The sequence below is a fragment of the Ovis aries genome, chromosome 11 (genome assembly GCF_016772045.2).
Source record: "Ovis aries strain OAR_USU_Benz2616 breed Rambouillet chromosome 11, ARS-UI_Ramb_v3.0, whole genome shotgun sequence".
Classification (NCBI taxonomy): domain Eukaryota; kingdom Metazoa; phylum Chordata; class Mammalia; order Artiodactyla; family Bovidae; genus Ovis; species Ovis aries.
Window position 1 is genome coordinate 61,032,347 of NC_056064.1, and position 22,274 is coordinate 61,054,620.

The 22,274-nt window shown below is 53.2% G+C and overlaps 2 protein-coding genes across 24 annotated transcripts in view; one reads left to right on the forward strand and one right to left on the reverse strand.

The window, feature by feature from the left end:
• Positions 1 to 22,274, reverse strand: part of ARSG (arylsulfatase G) — a 101,829-nt gene that overhangs the window by 74,151 nt on the left and 5,404 nt on the right. For 2 of the 14 annotated variants that reach the window (XM_060395884.1, XM_042256497.2), the window contains exon 2: positions 14,490 to 14,698. The exons of 11 other annotated variants lie outside the window; for them this stretch is intronic. The gene's annotated coding sequence lies outside the window, so the exon portion shown is untranslated. Of the gene's footprint in view, positions 1 to 13,784; positions 14,093 to 14,489; positions 14,699 to 22,274 lie in introns of all 14 variants that reach the window. One more of the 14 variants, XM_060395878.1, reaches the window with a different exon arrangement.
• Positions 43 to 20,480, forward strand: SLC16A6 (solute carrier family 16 member 6). 10 transcript variants are annotated; one of them, XM_060395888.1, is made up of 7 exons: positions 353 to 394; positions 5,707 to 5,815; positions 7,216 to 7,454; positions 12,063 to 12,206; positions 13,839 to 13,967; positions 16,180 to 16,971; positions 18,304 to 20,480. In XM_060395888.1, the coding sequence occupies exons 2-7, from the start codon at positions 5,808 to 5,810 to the stop codon at positions 18,555 to 18,557; spliced, it is 1,566 nt and encodes a 521-aa protein (XP_060251871.1). In that variant the 5' UTR covers positions 353 to 394; positions 5,707 to 5,807; the 3' UTR covers positions 18,558 to 20,480. The 10 variants fall into 10 exon arrangements, with proteins under 10 accessions (XP_060251875.1, XP_060251871.1, XP_042112445.1 ...); XM_042256511.1 differs by lacking the exon at positions 5,707 to 5,815 and adding an exon at positions 6,486 to 6,575; XM_060395892.1 differs by lacking the exons at positions 353 to 394; positions 5,707 to 5,815 and adding an exon at positions 43 to 91.

Genomic DNA, 22,274 nt, shown 5'->3' on the forward strand with positions numbered 1-22,274 from the left:
GCCAGGCCGGCCCCCTCCTTGGCGGCGCTCCGCGCTCGCAGCACATGGTCGGCGGCGCGCCCCCGAGGCCGGCGGAGACCGGCTGCAGCCGGTATAGGATAAGCGATAGGCAGCGGCGCGGGGCCGGGGCGCGGGCGGCCGCACGCACGGCTCGGCGCGGGCGCGGGCGGCGGGGCGGGGGGCGGGGGGCGCGGCCCGGGGGCCCGAGGCGCGGGGGCGGGCGGGGGGCCGGGCGCCCGGGGCTCGCCCGCCGGAACCAACTTGCCATAGGCTGGGGCCCACGCCTCAGGGGTTAATCCTTTCTCGCGCTCCCGAACTGCTTATAAGGAGGGGGCGGCCCGGCCTCCGCCTTAATTGAGAGCCTTTGGGGTTTATTCTCCTCCGTCCTAACTTGGTGAGTTGGTTTTTATCATTTTACGTGTTTAAAAGTTTGATGGTGGGTTCTGGGTGGTGGTGTGAACACCTGTGTTCGGGGCTTTCGGGGGGCTAGCGCGGCGGGGAGGGTGGTTCGAGGGCGCGGGAGGGAGCCACGGAGAAGCCGAGCGTTTTGGAGACCGTGCTCCCGGAATCCTCGGTGACAGTTGGTACCGCTGGGGGCCCCGGGATGGCGCGCTGTCGCCGGTGTGGGCAGCCGAGAGTCGCCTGTCGGCGGCCCCGGAACAGGGGTCTGGCAGACACCTAAAGGCAGGTCTGGCCTTTGCGTGCCCCCCCGCCCCCCGCCCCGGCGAGGGTCTCTGTCGGCAGCGGGGGCGCCGCGCCGAGCCCGCTGCACGCATTTTCCGCATGAAGTTGTCCGCGCGTCACGGGAGCGAAATGTCAGAGGCACTGTCCCCAGGCTGGCGCGCGCGCAGGGCGGCCCCGGAGGCAGCGCCGGGGAAAGCGGGGGTCCCGGCCTCCCCCCACCCGCCGCACGCGCCGGGGCGGCCAACCGGGAGGCAGGGTCGGGCCCGACAGCCGCTCGCCTGCCCCGAGCGGCAGGGCTGCCAGCGGACGGCTGGTCGCGCTCAACTTCCACGGTCCCCGGCGCTGCCCACCACGGGGAAGCGCCCGGGGAGCGGAGCGGAGCCGTGGCCAGGGAGGATGGTCTAGCGGAGGAAATGGGTTACTTCCTTCTGGTTTCCTTTGCAGCCTTCTTTTTTAAACGAGAGCCCCACGCTCCCCCAGCAGACAGGTGATAGAAGTTTGTTAGGTGGCACTGAAACTTGTGAGCAAATGCAAGGACCAGGGGAGTGGTCAGTCTCAGAAAAGACTTCCCCGGAGCCAAGTGGGGCAGAACAAGCGGTGACGACTCGTCCACCTGGGAGCCGGTTTTGTGTGCACCATTTTAGACACCCCTGGGCAGCTCTTTCTGCACGGAGACGGTTTCTGCCCTGGGAATGGGATTTCTCTGTAATCTCATCATTTTGCAAATCATAGTAAGTGGATTAGGTGCAGGGTCTTGTTGGCAAAAAATAGTCCCAAGTGCTGCGCAGAGATCTGTAAGGGAGGGGTCTCCCCGGGTCCAAGCTCCAGCCCCAGCATCTGGTGGTGAGGCGGGGGAACAGTTACCCTGCCTGGTGGATATAGAAATACTTCTCATAATTAAGGGAAGCCTGTCCAAGATAGAGAGTTCCAGTATGTAAATAAACAATGCAGCCAAGTGGAAAAGCTCTTCTCTCTTCATGAGAACCACTAACCCTGAGTTTTCCTTCTGTGGTTTCCCAAAAAGGACTTTCCTCGCTGGAACTCCTGAGGAGGACACTTAAATTAGGGGCTCTGGGTCCGCAGTCACCGTCTTGTAAAAGGGGTGAACCAGTTTAGCCAATGATTCAGCGCGGTCGGGGTGGCTGTCCAGGTTAGGCTTGGGACTTTTTTTTTTTTTAATAGCTCATGGAGGTGAACTTCACCTGAAGACAGACAAGTTCTGACTGCTAGGGCCGGAAACAACTTGTCAAAGCTGCTCTCCAGGGTACGCCTGTAAGAATGCTGGAGGGAGGCGGTGGCTCTGGAGGCTGCGCTTGCACCAGCAGCACCTCTGCCCACCAGAGCCTGCGTTTTGGGCTTCGCGCTGCTCTGACCCTGGGCAAGCACCCTGATGGGCCAGCCCAGTCCAATATTTCGCATTCTTTATGCCTCCAGGCAAAGCTTTTCTCAGGAAATCAAATCGCAGAGAGATTCCCAGCTCCAGCAGCTTTCCAGGCCTTGGCAGAACAGTCATTTATTTAAGATTAGATGACCAAATACTCATAAGAAATCACTCCAAACGGCCCAGCGCGTTGTGTTCATCCTCTTCATTTGGACGAACGTTAGGGTGAGGGTGGGATGGCTGCCAGGAACCCCAGTTTGGAGTCTGAGCGTCTTACCCTCCAGAGTAGCCACGCCTCACCCCTGCTTTTAGAGGGTGAAACTTAAGAGATGAAGTCATTCCCCCAGTTAATGGTAAATAGAAATTCAACAAATGCACAAGAACCTCACAAAGGCAGACCTGTGGGCCTTGGGTCAAAGGGCTTAGAAACGAATTGAGAAAGATGTAAGCGTCACGTAGGGTCAGAGGCTATTAGGAGTGGAGGTTTCTAGGGCAGGACGAGAGCTAAGATCATCCCTGTCTAGTTCAAGCACCCTGTTCACCTCTTGAGACTGAAGGTCAAGGAGCAGAGTGATTCTCCCCAGGCCACAGGGTCGCGCGACTGTATCCCCACACAGTCACGGAATATCCCTTCCCGTCAGAGAAATGCATGTACTCATAGAAGCAGACAGATATCTCCGTGTTCTAGAATTCTTAGAGCCTTTTAAGCTGCAGGCCTTGGTTTCTGGCTTTGTTTGTAGAGGCTGACCTGTTTGTTAAGCCGGCCGGCCTGCTGAGTGCATAGCAGCAGAGTCCAGGGAAGGTTTGTTCTGCCAGCAGGGCTTTGGGGGGCTAGAGCCATGCGCTGCTTCAGGAGCGCCCCAGGACACATACTGCGTTCAGTGAAGTTTTATCAAGCGCATACGGCGTGCCGAGCACACTGCCCAGTGCTGGGTCTGGGGCAGCAGCCCCTGTGTGCAGGGCATCCCCACTGTGTGTCACAGCGTCCGGGCTCCTCTGTTACCATTCTGTGTCACGCTCTCCAGCACTCGCTACACCAGAGCACAGAGTGCACTCGGGCGATACAGGAGTAACACTGGGGGGTCTCTGGGTCCTGGGGGGTCACCTTCCCTTTAAGGTGATCGCAGTAATAACGACCTCCCCAACTCTAAGAATGCAGCTGACAGTTACAGTCGTGTCTGGCTTCAGGGGAGGAGCCTGGATATGAAGCAAAGTTTGCAAAAAAAAAAACAACACAGAGGCATCAAACACCCAGGAGGGCTGAGAGAGGAGACAGGAGGGAAGCAGCGGCCGCCATCCTGTTGCCAGCCGGCCTGGCACAGACCTCGCCAGCGTCAACGCCTGTCCACCCACGCCTGCAGGCATCACCTGGCGCTCACGCCTCCCTCCCAGCTCCCTGGGCACCCTGGGCCACCAGGTTCAACCTGAGGACACAGGTGATCGGGCACTAAAGGGTCAGCTGCCAGAGCTGGGTGGAGCTCTGAGGGGTCCCAGGGCCAACCTCCTCATTTGACTAGTGAGGTGTTCAGGCCCACAGAGGCGCAGCAGCTTTCTCCAGGCCACACAGCAAGGGGGTGAGAGAGAGAGACGGGCCCGTGAGCAGGACGGAGCGCCGGCCTCGCCCAGGGCCTGCTGAGAGGAGGTGGCCTCAGCTTTGTGCGGAGACTGCAGGCTGCTCCTGCTTCTCCAGTGAACGCAGTAGTCGCTCAGTCGTGTCCAGCTCTTTGCTACCCCCTGGACTGCAGCCCGCCAGGCCCCTCTGTCCATCGGATTCTCCAGGCAAGAGTACTGCAGTGGGTTGCCATGCCCTCCACCCGGATCGAACCCGGGTTTCCCTCATTGCAGGCAGTTTCTTTACCAGGTGAGCCTCCAGGGAAGCCCTGCTCCGCTCCGCTAAGCACCACCCAACCGAAGATCGTGCCTCCGTGCCTCCGTCCCGCAGCAAGCGAGAGAGGCTCCTTTTGTCCCCCTGGGGCCTTTATCAATGTCAGCCCAATGTGTTTTTGTTCAGGTTGGCCTGAGCCCGCTATTAAAATGCTCAGATTTCCAGGGCCCCCTTCTGGGTCAGATCGTGCCCATGTGGCCTTGGACTTAGCCGCCACTGCTGGCCGGAAATGTGCTGAGTTCCGGAAGGACACGGCTGAATGGTTTTAAGATGTGATGGGATTTCAGCCTTAAGGGTTTTTATCATTATCATCAACACACGCTGAGCCGTGGAGGCGGAGGCCACCTCTGTGCTGTCACCGACCCCCCCACCCGTAGGCCCAGGCACCTGGCAGGTACGTCCTTGTGTGCAAGGTACCTGAGGGGTCTGTAGGGACCCGGGCCCCAGCTTTTGTTTTCCATGAGCTTATAACTTAACTGAGCAAATAAGACAAGTGCATACAAGTAGACAGTGCCCTGTTTTTCAAGGATGCTTGTCCCACGAAGAGACCCCTGAGGTTGAGTGGATCAGAGGAAGCCTCACGGAGGAGGAGGACGCAATGGAGCCACACCTTGTGGGCGCCAGCTGTACAGAGGGGGCCTCCAGCCTGGGGAGGGGGCATGGCCACAGGCAAGGGGGCTGGAGGCTCCGAGGCCTGGAGGGGTCCAGGGTGGCCTGGCTGGCTAGTTGAGTCCTAGAACAGGCAGGGGTAAGGCTGCAGAGGTCCGTGGACAGGGGGTCGGGGGGGTGTCCAGCTAGGAAGGACATGGAACATCAAGCTGGTCCCGTGGATTCTGTCCTTCAGAAAGAGGAAAGCGCTGAAAAAGTCCGAGCAGAAAAATGTCATGATGGTGCAGCATTTCAGCAAGATTAATCATACCAGACACGTGGAGCCAGTTAAGACACCAGTGAAGGTGGAGCTCAAAGGAATGGCCGAGTCGGGGAATGAGAGGGGCAGGTGACCTGGGCTGTGGGCCCCCCGACACCCACTTCTTCCCTCCCGGGGGTGACCGTGCTGCCAAAGCCGACACTGGTGCGGATCGGGTGGCCGCGAAGCTCGGTCCTGTTTCCCACACCAGCTCACAGAGAGGCCGGAACGAACTTTCTGGTGCCCCCAGTACATGTTCTTTTTTGCTTCTCAGTCGTAAGCCCACTACTCTTGGCGTGCCTCTGCCCCAGCCGCCTAATCCTGGGGGTGAACTCAGAAAGTCTAAGGAAGGAGGCAGCGGCCTCCACCCCGAGCCACCGAGTTCTCTGCGTCCCATCTTCCCCTTCCACTCTCAGGCATGACACGCGGACTCATCAAAACAGAAGCCTTTGCTGCAGGGAGCATAAGCTTCTTGAAGCATCGTGTGCCCTATTTTATGCAACCAAATAGCTAACAGTAAGAGGGTAAACTGCGTATATAGTCCTTTCAAAGGACTAGGCTGATGTGCTGTCGGTAGGCTGAACAAGATGAAATGAGGTCAGACTAGTTGCTTTGTAAGAGTCTTAGAGCAAATTCTGAATATTGGATCCCTGCATCAGAAACTGGCCAGTCACCAGCCAGGTGCGAGTCTGTCCTGTTAATTCTCCTTCGCCCTCCGTTAGTAATAAGCCCTGCCTCAGGACATGCGCCCTGCAGCGCAGGGCTAGGTTGCCTGTACACTCTGAACGTTCACGGGGATACAGCTGCACAATTTCAGAGGATCCTTAAACTCAAGGTGTTGTCATTCAGTCCCTTAGGTCGTGTCCGACTCTCTGCAACTCCACGGGCTGCAGCATGCCAGGCTTCCCTGCCCTTCACTATCTCCTGGAGTGTGCTCAAATTCACATCCAATGCATCGGTGATACCATCCAAGCATCTCATCCTCTGTCGTCCCCTTCTCCTCCTGCTCTCAATCTTTCCCAGCATCAGGGTCTTTTCCAATGAGTCAAATCTTCGGATCAGGTGGTCAGAGTATCGGAGCTTCAGCATCAGTCCTTGCAGTGAATATTTAGGGTTGATTTCCTTTCCAGTTGGCTGGTGGGTTGACATTAAGAGCTCAGAGACCACAGACTCATTGACTCCTGTCAGTGAGTTTAGTTGGGCTAAGAACATACACGACTGTTTGAAAGTGTTTGCAGCTGCAAAGGTCTTGAAAATGCCTGTGTTTATGGGCTTCCGTCCACTGCAGAACCACAGGGACTTAAACATCCCTGCCTCCAGGATTCGGAGAAGGCAATGGCACCCAACTCCAGTACTCTTGCCTGGAAAATCCCACAGAGGGAGGAGCCTGGTGGGCTGCAGTCCATGGGGTCGCACAGAGTAGGACACGACTGAGCGACTCAGCAGCAGCAGCAGCAGCCGCCTCCAGGAGTAACTGGAGTGTGTCCCCTTAGTGGTGATACAGCCCTGTCTGTTCTGATGTTTGTTGCAACTTGAAAAGCACAGTGAAGTCGGGGGTAACTGGCTTAAGTGCCCTGGCTGCCCAGACCCCCGAGTCGATGGTGCCTGATTTGGCCCTTACATCCTAGAGTGCTGGTTCTGTGTGGAGGAGGTCCAGCCCTCAGACATCACGGCGCTGTGAGGAGCTTGATCGTGCTGAGCCGGCTCCCAGGAGACAGGTGCCCACGTTTTCATCTGCCCCATTCCGGTCCTGCAGGTGCGTCAGACCCTGATCGGATGGGAAGCAGGCGGCTCTGAAGGACCCGTGGCACCGGGCAGACGCAGGGCGTCTCCCGCACTTGGCCCTGGAGGGTGGCCTGTGCGCCTCTTCCTGGGCTTCGTTTCCGACCCACGTGTCTTCTGGTCAGTTCAGAACCTGAACTTGTCTTCAGGTTCACGGTCAGCATGGACGCCTTTCTTCATCCTCCACAGTGCCTCTAAATATCCTGCCCGGGCTCTTTATGTTTGTGTGGTTAGTTTTTCCCATTAACTGCCATGGCTTGGAAACCCAGCTTCCCCAAGGGCTCCATATACAACACAGAGATAGCTCCTTAGGTGATAGCTAACTGGCCAGAAGGATGGATGGATAGGTAGACGAGAGAGACAGATGACGACAGGTAACAGGTGACAGACGTACAGATGAATGGACAGATATAGCTGGGTAGATGCTATTCAAAGACATTACCCTAACTGCACATGATTTAAATGTTCATCGACCTAAGAACTGTAGTAAGTAGCTCTTATCCGTGATGTCCAGTATTAGAATCATCTACCCTCAGGCCATTGCTGGTCTAATTTTGTTTTAATTTTTTCTTTCAGGTTAAGAATGTCCCATAAGAGACTGCAGCTTTGTTGCAGAGCCAATGTTTACACTCAAGTGCCTGACGGTGGGTGGGGCTGGGTGGTCGCGGTTTCCTTTTTCTTCGTTGAAGTCTTCACCTACGGCATCATCAAGTCCTTCGGCGTCTTCTTCAATGACTTAATGGACAGTTTCGATGAATCCAACAGCAGGATCTCGTGGGTCATCTCCATCTGTGTGTTCGTCTTAACATTCACAGGTTAGTACGTCTTTCAGCTTCAACGCCAGATAAGCATGTGTGTCTTGGCAGTTTGCCTAATGAGGCAAGAGAGGCTGAGGAAGACGGTCTGTTTGCCAGACCTGACCACCGTCAGTTCAGGGCACGCGTGTTAAAGGCCTCCCGTGCGCGCTCTTAGGGTCCTGCAGAGTACCCTGAGGACAGCGGTAAGTTCCAGCTCACGGGGAAGCTAGTCGTTTCCTAGAGAAGAAACGTCACAAAGTCTTCGGCATCCCGGGCCCTGGTCTCGTAAAAACGTGCTGAGGAAATGGGTGGAAACTGCAGGTGTGGCTGCGGGCAGGAGAGAGATGCAGTGTGTGAAAGCAGAGCGTGAAAAATTACACGTTTTCCAGAGGGGACGTTGTGAATTCCAAACACCGCTTTCCCTGAAGGAGTTCCCGTCAGGCACAATGCGTGGCAGTGTAATTCTTAACACGCTCACTCTCGCTTCGTCCCCTGGAGACCTAGCAACACGGCACAGCAGTGAGGCCTCGTGATGGTTCATCCGTCCATCGGGCCCACGGCAGGCTGTCCTGAGCAAGCAGGCCGTCACACCTACCCCGTGTTAGTGGGGCCGCATTCAGCCTCCCTAACTTAGGTTCACATCCTGCCACGGAGCCGTCGCCGCTACAGTTTTCTGAAGTGTCATTCGCTCTGCTGACTCTCTGTGACCCCGTGGACAACCCGCCAGGCTCCTCTGTCCATGGGGTTCTCCAGGCAGGAACACTGGAGCCAGCTGCCATTCCCTTCTGCGGGAGATCTTCCCGACCCAGGGAGCCAACCCAGGTCTCCTGCATCGCAGGCGGACGGTCTGCCATCGGAGCCCCCAGGGAGGCGCAAGCTTCCTGTCTAAGCGTACTCAGGTTTCTGCCCTGCACTGCCTGAAAGAGGCAGCGCCACTGTTCTCTGCTGGAGTCAGACTTCCTCCCCTTGGTCCCGATTCCGTCTCCTACATGCTTCATGGACGCGCTCCGAGTTCTGCTGTGAAGATTAAGATGATTTCTTAATTGGCGGCCTGTTTACTTTCTTGGAAAGATAACTTACATGGACTAGAACCAAAATTTTACATTTGTTAACTGAAATAAGAAAATTCCAAAGTTGAACTTTAGCCCTTTTCTAACCAAAGATAATACAGTCAGCAAGAAATACCCAGCTAATACTACTGTAACAGAGATAACTTTCTTAACTTTAATTGATTCACTGACTGATTTGCTCGGCCACGCTGGGTCTTAGTTGCAGCATGTGGGTTCCAGTTCACTGACCAGGGATCGAACCTGGGCCCGCCGAGTTGGGAGTGCAGTTTCTTAGCCTCCGAAATGCCGGGGAAGTCCCAGAAGATGTTCTGAATGCTGTTATGTTGTTGCTATTGTTCAGTCACTAAGTCATATCCAACTCTTTGCGACCCCATGGACTGGAGCACGCCAGGCTCTTCTATCCTTTACCATCTCCCAGAGCTTGCTCAGACTCACGTCCATTGAGTTGGTGATGCCATCCAACTATCTCATCCTTTGTCGCCCCCTTCTCCTCCTGCCTTCAGTCTTTCCCAGCATCAGGGTCTTTTCCAATGAGTCGGCTCTTCAGGTGGCCAAAATACTGGAGCTTCAGTTTCAGTCCTTCCAATGAATATTCAGGGTTGATTTCCTTTAGGATTGACTGCTTTGATCTCCTCATTGTCCAAGGAACTCTCAAAAGTCTTCTCCGGAACCATAATTGGAAAGCTGAAAGCATCAGTTCCTTAGCGCTCAGCCTTCCTTATTATGGTCCAGTTCAGTTCATTTCAGCCACTCAGTCGTGTCTGACTTTTTGCGACCCCATGAATCGCAGCACGCCAGGCCTCCCTGTCCCATCACCAACTCCCGGAGTTCACTCAGACTCACATCCATCAAGTCAGTGATGCCATCCAGCCATCTCACCCTCTGTCGTCCCCTTCTCCTCCTGCCCCCAATCCCTCCCAGCATCAGAGTCTTTTCCAATGAGTCAACTCTTTGCATGAGGTGGCCAAAGTACTGGAGTTTCAGCTTTAGCATCATTCCCTCCAAAGAATGATCTCCTTCAGTGGACTGGTTGGATCTCCTTGCAGTCCAAGGGACTTTCCAGAGCCTTCTCCAACAAGTTCAAAAGCATCAATTCTTCGGTGCTCAGCCTTCTTCACAGTCCAACTCTCACATCCATACATGACCACTGGAAAAACCATAGCCTTGACTAGACAGACCTTTGTTGGCAAAGTAATGTCTCTCCTTTTAAATATGCTATCTAGGTTGGTCATAATTTTTCTTCCAAGGAGTAAGCGTCTTTTAATTTCATGGCTGCAGTCACCATCTGCAGTGATTTTGGAGCCCAGAGAAATAAAGTCATCCATTGTTTCCACTGTTTCCCCATCTATTTCCCATGAAGTGATGGGACCAGATGCCATGATCTTCATTTTCTGAATGTTGAGCTTTAAGCCAACTTTTTCGCTCTCCTCTCTCACTTTCATCAAGAGGCTTTTTAGTTCCTCTTCACTTTCTGCAATAAGGGTGGTGTCATCTGCATACCTGAGGTTATTGATATTTCTCCCGGCAATCTTGATTCCAGCTTGTGTTTCTTCCAGTCCAGCGTTTTTCATGATGTATTCTGCATATAAGTTAAATAAGCAGGGTGACAACATACAGACTTGACGTACTCCTTTTCCTATTTGGAACCAGTCTGTTGTCCCATGTCCAGTTCTAACTGTTGCTTCCTGACCTGTATATAGGTTTCTCAAGAGGCAGGTTAGGTGGTCTGGTATTTCCATCTTTTGAAGAATTTTCCACAGTTTATTGTGATCCACACAGTCTAAAGCTTTGCCATGTCAATAAAGCAGAAATGGATGTTTTTCTGGAACTCTCTTGCCTTTTCCATGATCCAGCGGATGTTGGCAATTTGATCTCTGGTTCCTCTGCCTTTTCTAAAACCAGCTTGAACATCTAGGAGTTCACGATTCACGTATTGCTGAAGCCTGTCTTGCAGAATTTTGAGCATTACTTTACTAGCGTGTGAGATGAGTGCAATTGTGTGGTAGTTTGAGCATTCTTTGGCATTGCCTTTCTTTCAGATTGGAATGAAAACTGACCTTTTCCAGTCTTGTGGCCACTGCTGAGTTTTCCAAATTTGCTGGTATATTGAGTGCAGCACTTTCACAGCATCATCTTTCAGGATTTGAAATAGCTCAACTGGAATTCTATCACCTCCACTAGCTTTCTTCTTAGTGATGCTTTCTAAGGCCCACTTGGCTTCACATTCCAGGATGTCTGGCTCTAGGTGAGTGATCACACCATTGTGATTATCTTGGTCATGAAGATCTTTTTGTATAGTTCTTCTGTGTATTCTTGCCCCTCTTCTTAATATCTTCTGCTTCTGTTAGGTCCAGACCATTTCTGTCGTTTATCGAGCCCATCTTTATGGTCCAGCTCTCACATTTGTACATGACTCCTGGAAAAACCAGAGCTTTGAGTAGACGGACTTACGCAGAATGCTTCCATCCTGGTCACTAATGCCTGAGTCTGCGCACTGCCTGAAAGTGGCCCTGGTGATTTCATTCTTTGCTGTATTAACACATGAGCTGATGCTCTGCCAGCATTGAGAGAGATGTACGGCCCAACCTCAACACCACTGAGTGCTTTCCTGGTGGTTCTGCTCTTTCTTCCCCCTCCGAGTCTGGAGGGTCCCCTTGTCTCCTTGTACTCAGGGGCAGGGGGCCGGGTAGCAGTGGTAACCCAAGTAACATATAACTAGGAAACTTTTTGCCAGACTTGGATGTCCTGGGGGACAGCGTGCATAGAAGCTGTGCCAACTGAAATGCATCAGCCACTTTGAATTATCCGTCCCATGGCTCGCCTGCTTCTGCTTTGCAAAACAGAACCCACCATACTTTCATACCATTTGCAAAAAAGTCAAGTGGAATTTGACCCTAAATGGAGTCTTGTTCAAAAGAATCCAAAGCCATGAGTGGAGAGGGAAAAAGTGACAGAGTCGTTGGAAATCGCGTGTTTATTGCGGAGTGACTCAACTGTAATCCATCTCCCGTTTCACAGGGGCTCCTGGGGGGTCAGAGTCTGTCATCTAAGAAGATGGGTGTACGTTTTAGACTGTGACTCTGGCTTTCTCTTTGAGGAGCCCCCAAAAGAGATTTTAGAGGATGGGATCTTACGACGGACTTACAGGCACGAGAACAGACTTGTGGTTCCCAAGGCGGGAAGGAGGCGGTGTGGGGTCGGCCGGTGCAAACTAGCGTGTGCGGAGCCGATGAAGGGCCAGGGCCTCCTGTGCGGCACAGGGACCTGCATTCAGCGCCGGTGAGGAGCCTCCGCGGGCGCACTCCCTGTGGTCCAGTGGTTAGGGCTCTGAGTCTTCCCTGCCGGGGGCCCGGGTTCAATCCCTGATGGGGAACTAAGATCCCACCAGCTGCAGTGCAGCCGAAAACCACAGTGAGAGAAAATTCTAAAGCATTTATGCAACTGAATCACTCTGTTGCGAGTCAACTACACTTCGGTAACAAGGTGAAAAGACAGACACCCGGGGAGGCGGGGCTGAGGCCCTGGAGGCTGATGCCCTTCCCGCTCTCCTCTGCAGCCCCGCTCTCCACGGTCCTGAGCAGCCGGTTTGGACACCGCCCGGTGGTGATGCTGGGCGGCCTTCTGGTCAGCGCGGGCATGGTGACGGCCGCCTTCTCGCAGAAGGTCCACCACATGTACATCGCCATCGGCGTCGTCTCTGGTGAGCACCTCCCCCGGGCTCGCACCTTCTCCGGAGACTCGGTGTCGAGAATGGGCAGTGGGGAAGGAGGGACCCATTCGCATTTCTCCCTCCCCTTCTCTTTCCTCTTTAAAGTGAGGGCTGTCCCACATCTCTGCTTCTGAACTGGGCCGGAAGTGCTCCTCTTCTCAACGCCCAGGACTTTCTGTCTGATGTTGTTTTAATATTTACCGATGAGAAAGAGAACTTCTCTTTCGCAAGAGTTTGCAGGCACAAGACGTCCTTTTCACAAAGTAAGGTTTGAATGTCTTCAACCAGCGCTTCCCAAGTCTGGCTGTGAGAAGTCTGAGCTGTAGGGGAGGGGCCAGTGCTGGACCGAGGGGTCTGAGGAAACTTTTCCCATTTCAAAGGAGTCTGTACATAAGTCACAGATTTTATATATATATACACACACATATAACTGACTTTCCTGACAGCTCAGTTGGTAAAGAATCTGCCTGCAATGTAGGAGACCCCAGTTCAATTCCTGGGTTGGGAAGATCCCCTGGAGAAGGGAAAGGCTACCCACTCCAGTATTCTGGCCTGGAGAATTCCATGGGCTATACAGTTGCAAAGAGTCAGACACGACTGAGCAATTTTCACTTTCTTATATATATCATAAGTATATATATAAAACTCCATAACTCTATATATAACTCTCTCTATATAACCCTCTATAACTATGTATATATAAAACTCTGTATATGTGTAATTCTGTATATAACTAAAACTTTTTCCCTTTCAAAGGAGTCCACACATTACTCACAGATTATATATAATTATCCCTACACACACACACACACACACACACACACACACACACACACACACACACACACACACACACACACACACACACACACACACACACACACACACACACACACACCAGCTTCCCCAGTGGCTCAGTGGCAAACAATCTGCCTGCAATGCAGGAGACGCCGGACACACAGGTTTGATCCCTGGTTTGGGAAGATCCCTTGGAGAAGGAAATGGCAACCTGCTCCAGTATTTTTGCCTGGGAAATCCCATGGACAGAGGCACCTGGCAGGCTACAGTTCAAGGGGTCAGAAAGAGTTGGACTGAGTGACTGAACACACACACAGATAATTCTTTCTATATAACTAAATACATGCACGTATACATAGAAAACTTTCCCCCTTTAGTGGAGTCCATGCATTACTCAGATTCTATATAACTATATATACGTACATAGTGAAGATCTGCAGGCTTTTTCCCATATATTTCTGCATATACAAAAACTCAATTTATTTCCAAATAGAAGTCTTATGTAAAAACTATATTTGATAAGGGTTCTGTGCACTGTGAATTATATAAATCTGGGGGAAAAACTGCAGAAAAGTAGGAAAAAAATTCCACGAAACAGATTTTCTGTTCCCTTTTTTTTTTTTCCTTACAAAAAGCTTCCCAAAACAGCTCTTGCAGTTTTTCCAGACCTCTGATGAAACCTGCTTTGCTTTGCTCCAGAATGAATTTCTGGGCTCCCCGAATGTAATCATTTCTGAAATAAGCGCCCAAATCCCAGCGCTCTGAACGCACCCTTCGGGCATCAGCCGGCGAGCGGTTCTCACTGTCTCCCGCGTCCCATCACAGGCCTGGGGTTCTGCTTCAGCTTTCTGCCGACGGTCACCATCCTGTCACAGTACTTCGACAAGAGGCGCTCGGTGGTCACGGCGGTCGCTTCCACGGGAGAATGTTTCGCCATGTTCGCCTTCGCGCCAGGTAAGCGGACGGCCAGAGCGCGCGTGTTCCTGGGAGCCGGCCCTTCGTGCTCGAGGTCGCGCAGAAGCGCAGGATAAGTGTCTTCTCCAGTCCGGCACCTTTTCAGGGTCTGTCCTCCCTCACCCCTGTTTTAGGAGTTCAAACATTTTAATACTCATCCAAGTTTACATAAATAGGAAGCAGCGTGTGTGCGTGTGTGTGTGTGTGTGCTCGGTCACCCTGTCTTGTCCAACTCCTTGCAGCCCTATAGGAAGGTACACGGCATATACTCAGCGAGGAAGCTTGAACTGTCGATTCCGAAATAGATCTGGGGGCTGCTTATACTATTCTGTTTCTCTCCTTGGTCAAGAGAGCCATATTCTGTGCAGATTTAACTGGTGCTGGTGAAGTCGGGTTCCTTAGCTATGTGTGGATGACCTCTCGGGGAGACTTTTATCCCTGGTTTAGTTCCCCATCTTAACTGTGAGCTTGTGACTCTCACCAACCAGTGGTAGAGAAATGACCTCGGAGACCTGGACTCACCTCTTACCCTGCCGTTCTTTGGTGAGTGTGTCGTGAATGGCAGTGGCGTTCAAAGGAGACGCAGGGTTTCAGGGTGGCACGTCGCGTCGGAAGCTTTTCAGGTAGTTCAGAAGAACCAGTGCGTCCGTGGCTACAAGCACACAGACAGGAAGCTGTTCCTCGCCGAGTTTCGGTGACGGCAGGCACATGGGTGTCCGTCTTTGCACCTTCTGTTGGTTTGAAATGTTTCAGAATAAAACCTTGAGGGACAGTCAGTGGCCTGCGAACCCCCTAAAGGTGGAAACTCCCATCTGGGTCCGGCTTTATTCCCTAGCTCATCCCTGGCACCTGGCAGGCAGGCACCAAGCAACGTCAGATGGAGAAAAGGAGACCAGTTATTGCCTGAAGAGGGTCAAAAGCACTTGGAAATACCCAAGCCTGAAAGAGTTTACAATTCGGAGTTTGCCGTATTAACGGGAGAAATAGAGGCAGGAGCAAAAAAGTGCTGAAGTAGTAAATGGAGCCCCCCCGACCCCCGGCCCAGAAGATGGGGCTGTCTCGCTGAGCCCGTCTTCTTAGTAACCAAGTTACCGCGTCTCTTAAACCTGACTGTCACCTCTCACACTGAGAATCGAGTGAAGAGAGATTCTCAGGAACATCGTTTCACCTTCCTGGGATAATGACAGAGATACTTGGAATCTCATGGGGCCTGTTTATCCTCTCGTCACTGGGGAGCTTGAGGCATCCTTCGGCCCGACCCCCCTCCCCATGCCAGGGTCCTGCCCTGGCTTCCAGGATGCCTCTAGGCTGGCAGGAAGGTAGTTAGGGCATCCCGCAGACTAGAAAGCGGAGGATAGCATCAACCCAGCTCCTGACAACCCTGCACTGCGATCACACAGTAACTGTTAATTCTAGGGTAGCCCTATGAGCTTTCGGATTCTTAGCTGGCTCTCTCCTTCATCTGTTACTGTTGAGAGCTAAAGGAGTGTCTGGAGAAGGATCCAGCTCAAAGGGTAGAAGTTCCGTTTTGAAAGGCCAGAGAGTCAGTATTTCAGGCTTCCCGGACACAAGTCCTTGTCAGATCTGCTCACCTCTGCGGTGACAGCACAGGGACAGCTCAGACGGCGCTGAAGAATGCTCCCAGCTGTGTTCCAGTCGAGGTCTATGACCCAAGCCGGGCCGGGGCTGGGGCTGGCCGGCAGGTCGCCTTCCGTGCACCCTGATGCGGGTCACAAGCTTCGTTCACTTCTTGTGCCTCTGCCTTGAGGAAGTCACCCCCAAAGCTCCCCTGCAAGCCTGGGCTGGAGGTGTTTGTCCCGTCTCGTCCTGATGCATCTTCGTCCTCTCGAGCCCTGAAGGCGCCCAGGGACGATGCGTGTCGGGCCGGCTTTCCTCCTTGCTGCGCTGGGGCTTTGAGGCCGCGCCGGCGCTTCTCTGGCCGCGTCGCCCGAGGGCATCTCCCTGTGGTGGCGCCTCGTGGCCGAGCGCGGGCGCTCAGCCTGCAGGAGTTGCAGCTCGTGGGCCCAGCAGTCGCGTCGCACGGCCTTCAGTCACTGCTGGGCGTGTGGGATCTTCTGGAGCAGGGCTCCAGCCCGGGTCCCCTGCGCTGGCAGGCGGAGCCTCAGCCCCGGCCCGCAGCTGTCTTTCCTCCGCATCCCGAGTCCCCCGCTGACCCTGGGTTTTCTTTCTGCGTCTCCCCCGCGCCCCGCAGCCATCACGGCCCTGAAGGAGATGGTCGGCTGGAGGTACAGCATGCTCTTCGTGGGGCTCCTGCAGCTCAACCTTGTGGTCTGCGGCGCGCTGCTCAGACCCATCGTCATCGTCGGCACGCTGGGGACCCCCGAGACCCCCGCCCCCGAGCACCGGAAGGAAGCGCAGTATATGCTGGAGAACGAGAAAACCCGCACCTCCATCGACTCCATCGACTCCGGAGTGGAGCTAACTACCTCACCGAAGAGCGTGCCTGGCCACCCGGCCGCAGCGGAGCCCGCGGCCGAGCTGCAGGCCCGGGGCCGGCCCGGCGCGCCGCTGCTGGACTTCTCCGTGCTGACGGAGAGCAGCTTCGTCTGCTACACGCTCTTCGGGCTCTTCGTGACGCTGGGCTTCTTCGCCCCGTCCCTGTACGTCATCCCGCTGGGGCTCAGCCTCGGCCTGGACCGCGACCGCGCGGCGCTGCTGCTGTGCGCCATGGCCGTGGCCGAGGTGTTCGGCCGCATCGGGGCGGGGCTGGTCCTCAACCGCGAGCCCATCCGCAAGGTCTACATCGAGCTCGTCTGCGTCGTCCTGCTGACCCTGTCCCTGTTCACCTTCACCTTCGCCGCGGGCTTCTGGGGCCTCATGGCCTGCAGCGTCTTCTCAGGGGCCATGATCGGGACCGTGGCGGGCACCCACATCCCGCTGCTCGCCGAGGACGACGTCGTGGGCATCCAGAAGATGTCGTCGGCGGCCGGGGTCTACGTCTTCTTCCAGAGCATCTCGGGGCTGGCCGGACCCCCCCTGGCAGGTAAGCTGCGTACACAAGGGAGTGCCCTTGTGGGCTAAGCTTCCCCTTTCTTTCCCACGGTGGTTCAATCCCAGGATACTGACTGCAGTCCCCCGTGCCCTGCGGTAGGCCTTGTGTCGTCCGTCCCGCGTGTATCCTTTGCACCTGCCGACTCCAGGCTGCCCTGCCCCGCAGCCCTTCCTCCTGGCGGCCACGGGTCTGTCGTCTGTGAGCCCACCCGTTTCACAGGGGCTTTCCCCTGTGTCTGAGATTCCACGTACAAGAGTACCTGTTACGAGTCATGCCAGCTTCCTATTCAAGTCGAATGAGAAACAGCGTCTGTTGATCTTGATACTTGCAGAGCATTTTAGAGGTGTCAGGATGGACAGTATCTGAGCCACTGCTCTTGACTTACTGTGAGGATGTGAACCCCAGGGTGTGTCAGCCCCCAGCCCGAGGCAGGATCGGCGCCCCGGTCGGGAGGGACTGGGGTCTGCAGCCTGAGCCGCCTGGGCGTTTGCTACCCGGTCGCCTTGTGAGACGCTCGGCAGGGGACACAGGGATTTTTGACCTCATTACACTCTGACTTTTCAGAAAACAGGACTGAGGGGCTTCTGTAAGCCAGTGTCCCTTCGGGGAATGGCTTTTAGGGAACTGAACCCAGAGCAGCACTCTACGGAGACTCCGCGGGTCACTTGGGAACATATCCTTGTAGGAAGGACGTGTCTGTTTTATATCTTGCGTGCTAAGTCTCAGTCATGTCCAACTCTTTGCGACCCTGTGCACTGTAGCCCGCCAGGCTCCTCTCTGTCCCTGGGCTTCTCCAGGCAGGAATACTGGAGTGGGTTGTTACTTCCTCCTCCAGGGGATCTTCCCAACCCCGGGATCGAACCCCAGGTCTCTTACGTCTCCTGCACTGGCAGGCGGGTTCTTTATCACGAGCGCCACCTGGGAAGCCCCATTTTATATCTTGGACCGGAAATAAGTCCTTGAGGTTACCACGATTACACATCGTACCCAGTGACCCAAGGTGGACCAGGGTGAAGTTCCCAGAGCTCCTTGCTCTCAGGAGAGGATGTCAGGCTTCTTCCCAAGGAAATGAACGTCTCCCTGATCGCATGTTTTACGTTCTTGGCCAGGACAGACCTGCCCACAAAGAACATACAAAGGGACAGAGTTTTCTCAGGTGCTAGGTGTCTCCTCTCCCGTCTAGAAAACACTCCTACCTTCCAAGCTCTTTTCTCCTTTAGAAAGCCAGACAGAACCAGGGAGGCAGAGAGCCTGAGAGGTGCCGAGCGGGGGGAGCCGGGGCGGGGCGAGGGTCTGCGTGGCTGACGTCCGCTGCCCCCACAGGTGTGCTGGTCGACCAGAGCAGGATGTACAGCAGAGCCTTCTACTCCTGCGCGGCCGGGATGCTGGTAGCCGCCGTGTGCCTCGCCCTCGTGAGACCCTGCAAACGTGGGCTGTGCTGCCGGCCCCGAGCCCGGGAGGGCAAGGCCGAGGGTCCCCGCGGGAAAAAAGCGTTGCAGGACATCCCCGAAGACTTTCTGGAGATGGACCTGGGGAAGACCGAGCCCAGAGCTCCTGCAGGAACGGAGCCCGTCTGACACCCGCGCCCGCCGCTGCAGCGCCGGGCTGGGGAGGGCGTGGGGTGGGGACCCCGGGGCGGCGGCCCCGGGGCGGCAGAGCAGTGGACCGCCCGCCCGCTTTCCGACTGCACTTCAAAGGGAATGTATGCGAGAACCACTACCAACATCCTTCTTGTTTTCTTATAAGTTTTCTTTTTTGCTTGTTTTTTTTATGCCAAAACAAAAGCCTTTCTGTGCATCAGCCTGGCTGGGTTCAGCAGCAACACAAAGACAGGCAGGAGGGCCCTGGGCCCCCCTCCGGGTTTAAAATAGGGACATGAACTGGCAAAGTGGTTTGAAGAGCTCTCACGTTTGAGAAGCCGCTATCGTAGAAACTGACATCTGGCCCAGGCCACTGAAATGAAATCAGCCACTCAAAAAAAAAAAAAAAAACAACAACAAAAAAACCCAACTTACATCATTTTAAAAATTCCTCATTTGCAGAACTATGAACATACTGTTTAAAACCCTTTGAAAAATTCTGAGGTTTCCATTAACACATTAGGGCCTCTGAATTTTCCAGATATTCCATGGAAACAAAGAACAATCTAAGACCAAACCTTTGGCCAGTAAATGGAAATTTTTAAAAATATACGTAACTTGAACTTCAGAAATGTGAAGATGATCAGTTCTTTGTACAGCCAGTCATTCACCAGTATCTCAATACAGAGCACACAGCACGGCATTCAGAAATGGATTTCCTATTGCTTTTTAATTATTCAGAAATATGTGATTGTAGTGTCTTTAATTTAAACCACTATTTATTATTAAGTTATTCTAGAATGAATAAAGTAATCAAAAGAAAGTCTGAGACATAAGCAGAATTTTCACCTCCCTTCTGCAGTCCTTGACACGCCTCTTTAACTTGTAAAGTTACTCTCTAAAAGGCCGAGTTGTAAGGATTCTTCAGTGTGATGGCAGTGTGTGTGATTTAAAAGGGGTGGGGGGGATGAACAGCAAATCGCCTTAGCTTTTTTAAATGATTTATCACCTAAGAATACTTGAGGATCTTCTTTGATCAGAATTATATCTCATTGAATTGTTGAAGCATTTGATTTTTTTTTTTTTTACGATCTCACTGTTGAAGCATTTCTGTGTTTCACATGGGGTAGCAGAGACAGTTAATTCACCGTCGTGAGTTGCATCCTAGAAAGCCTGATTGCTCTGTGTTACAGGGTCACTATTCTTGGCGTTACACTACACGGATAGTATTTCCCATGTGCACGGTTTTTTGTTGTTGTTTTTGTTTGTCTGTAAAAGGGCGGGTTTCTGTAAAAGGACTCCCGTGTCCTGATCTACAGGTGACGGTCAGAACCGCTGCTCCGTGTCTACTCATTTTACTGTTAATTTTTGACAACTCAGGGGGAAAAAAATATAACAAGCCTAGTTTGGTTCCAGGTACACACAAGCTCGAATGTTTCTCTGCACTGAGACGAATGTGGCATAGCTCACCTCCGCCTGCTACGTTTCTGTATAGCGTTGGATCAGCCATAGAAACAGGACAATCTGTAGACCCTGGGGAGGGCGGGGAGGAGGCAATCACCGCGTGCCCGTCAGAGACAGGCACAGCTGGGACGGGCAGGCGGGGCAGACGTCACTGCCCAGAGGGACTCGCAGCTTGTGGCACGCTCGCAGGCTTCACGACTTCAGCACTTTACTACATTTTTTACTATGAATGTTCGATACAATTTGATATTTATAACTGGTTTCAGAGCGATCTGCTCAAGACGTCCATTCTGTTAAGTGCATGGGAAAAAAAAAATGTATGCCAATTTCAGTATGTCGGTAACTGAGGTTTTTAAATGTCTGGAAGAAAATGAAAACAGGATTGCTGATTTGTTCTGTATTCCGTGACATTCTGGTACTTCTAGATTTGCAATAAATGTATGGCTTTTTTATTTAGAGGGAGTGGTTTGTTTCTCATTGACACCTCAGCATGCATTGTTGGGTCCAACAAAGCTTTTAAAAACTCAGGGAGGACTCGTTTAAAATAACATTTTCCGAAGCTTTTCTACAACGTCTTTTAACTGTACTAGAGGCACATAAACAGTTCTAAGATGTGTTCGTTGAACGGCATTATCTCATGGATGAGTAGCAAATGAGTGAAATGATCCAGTGACCGCAGAATGATAGCTAAGCCCATCACAAGCAGCAGGTGAGAACTGGGACTTCCCTGGTGGTCCAGGAGCTAAGACTCCGAGCTCCCGGTGCGTGGGGCCCAGGTTCGATCCCTGGTCAGGGACCTGGATCCCACAGGCTGCAACTAAGAGTTCGAACGTTGGAACTAAAGATTCTGCACACCCCAACTAAGAACCAAATATTTTTTTAAAAAAGTAGTAAGTGTAAACAGTTTAGACTAACCATATGCAGTAACAGAACAGGCCTAAGAACCAGCCTAATCTGTGAGGAAACAGCATGACCTCTGCACGTGGGGGTCCATGAAAACCTTTTCTGTTAAACTCCAGACAGGAACTGCTGCAGGGTTTGCGGGCCCCACAGGCTCAGGCACAGCTGCTCAGCTCGCCTCAGCAGGGCAAGAAGCGCCGCAGACAGAATGTGAAATGGGTGAAGATGGCCGCCTCCATGAAAGTCAATTCACGTGAAAGAGACAGCGGGCCCCCAGCGTTCATCGCGGCACTGCACAGGGGCCAGGGCATGGAAGCAGCCGGGATCGGCAGACGGGTGGGTCAGGAAGCTGTGGTGCGTGTACACAGTGGAATATTACTCAGCTGTAAAAAACGGACACATCTGAGTCAGCTCTAATGAGGTTAGTGCATCTGGAGCCCATTACAAAGTGAGGTCAGAGAAACGCCAATGCAGTATATTAACGCGAACACATGGAATTCAGAAAATCCGTAATGAGGATCCTATATGCAAGGCAGCAAAATAGACACAGATGTAAGGAACAGACATTCGGACTCGGGGGGAGAAGGCGAGAGCGGGACGATGTGAGAGAACACCAGCTGAACCGTGTTTATTACCGTATGTAAAGCAGATGACCGGTGCAAGTCCGACGCTTGAAGCAGGCACTCAGAGCCGGTGCTCGGGGACAGCCCGGAGGGAAGGGTGGGGACGGAGGTGCGGGGTTCAGGATGGGGGACACACACCCCCCTGGCAGATTCATGTCGATTCTGGCAAAACTACCACAATGGTACTAAGCAATCATCCTCCAATTAAATAAATTTTAAAAAGTTAGTTCGTGGATACTGAAATTTGAATTCCATAAACTTTCCACACACTGTGAAATAGTTTTTAACGACATAAAAATACAAAAACCATGCTTAGTTCGAAGGCTGTCAAGAAAAACTGGCAGTGGGTCGTAGCTGGCTTGTGCGCCGCTCCACAGCGTCTGCGACACGGTCACAGAGGAACCACCAGTGGCAGGCTACACCAACAGTCCCGGCCGGCAGATGCGGAGACAGTGACAGGTTTTATTACTGAACACCAAAGTCACTGCATGTTGTGACTGCAGCCAGGAAATTAAAGGGCGCCTGCTCCTTGGAAGAACAGCTATGCCAAACCTGGACAGCACACTGAAAAGCAGAGACATCACTTTGCCAGCAACGGTCCGTATAGCCTCGCTGTGATTCTTCCAGTAGCCAACATATGGATGTGACAGCTGGACCATAAAAAGGGCTGAGCACCAAAGAATTGATGCTTTCGAACTGCGGTGCTGGAGAAGACTTGAGAGTCCCT

Bases quoted from the DNA above. Each gene is read 5' to 3' on its own strand.
- SLC16A6 (XM_060395892.1), top strand. From the start codon at position 45: ATGGTCGGCGGCGCGCCCCCGAGGCCGGCGGAGACCGGCTGCAGCCG. The intron at 12,207-13,838 runs GTGAGCACCTCC...GTCCCATCACAG, and splicing joins CGCCATCGGCGTCGTCTCTG to GCCTGGGGTTCTGCTTCAGC. The intron at 13,968-16,179 runs GTAAGCGGACGG...CGCGCCCCGCAG, and splicing joins CATGTTCGCCTTCGCGCCAG to CCATCACGGCCCTGAAGGAG.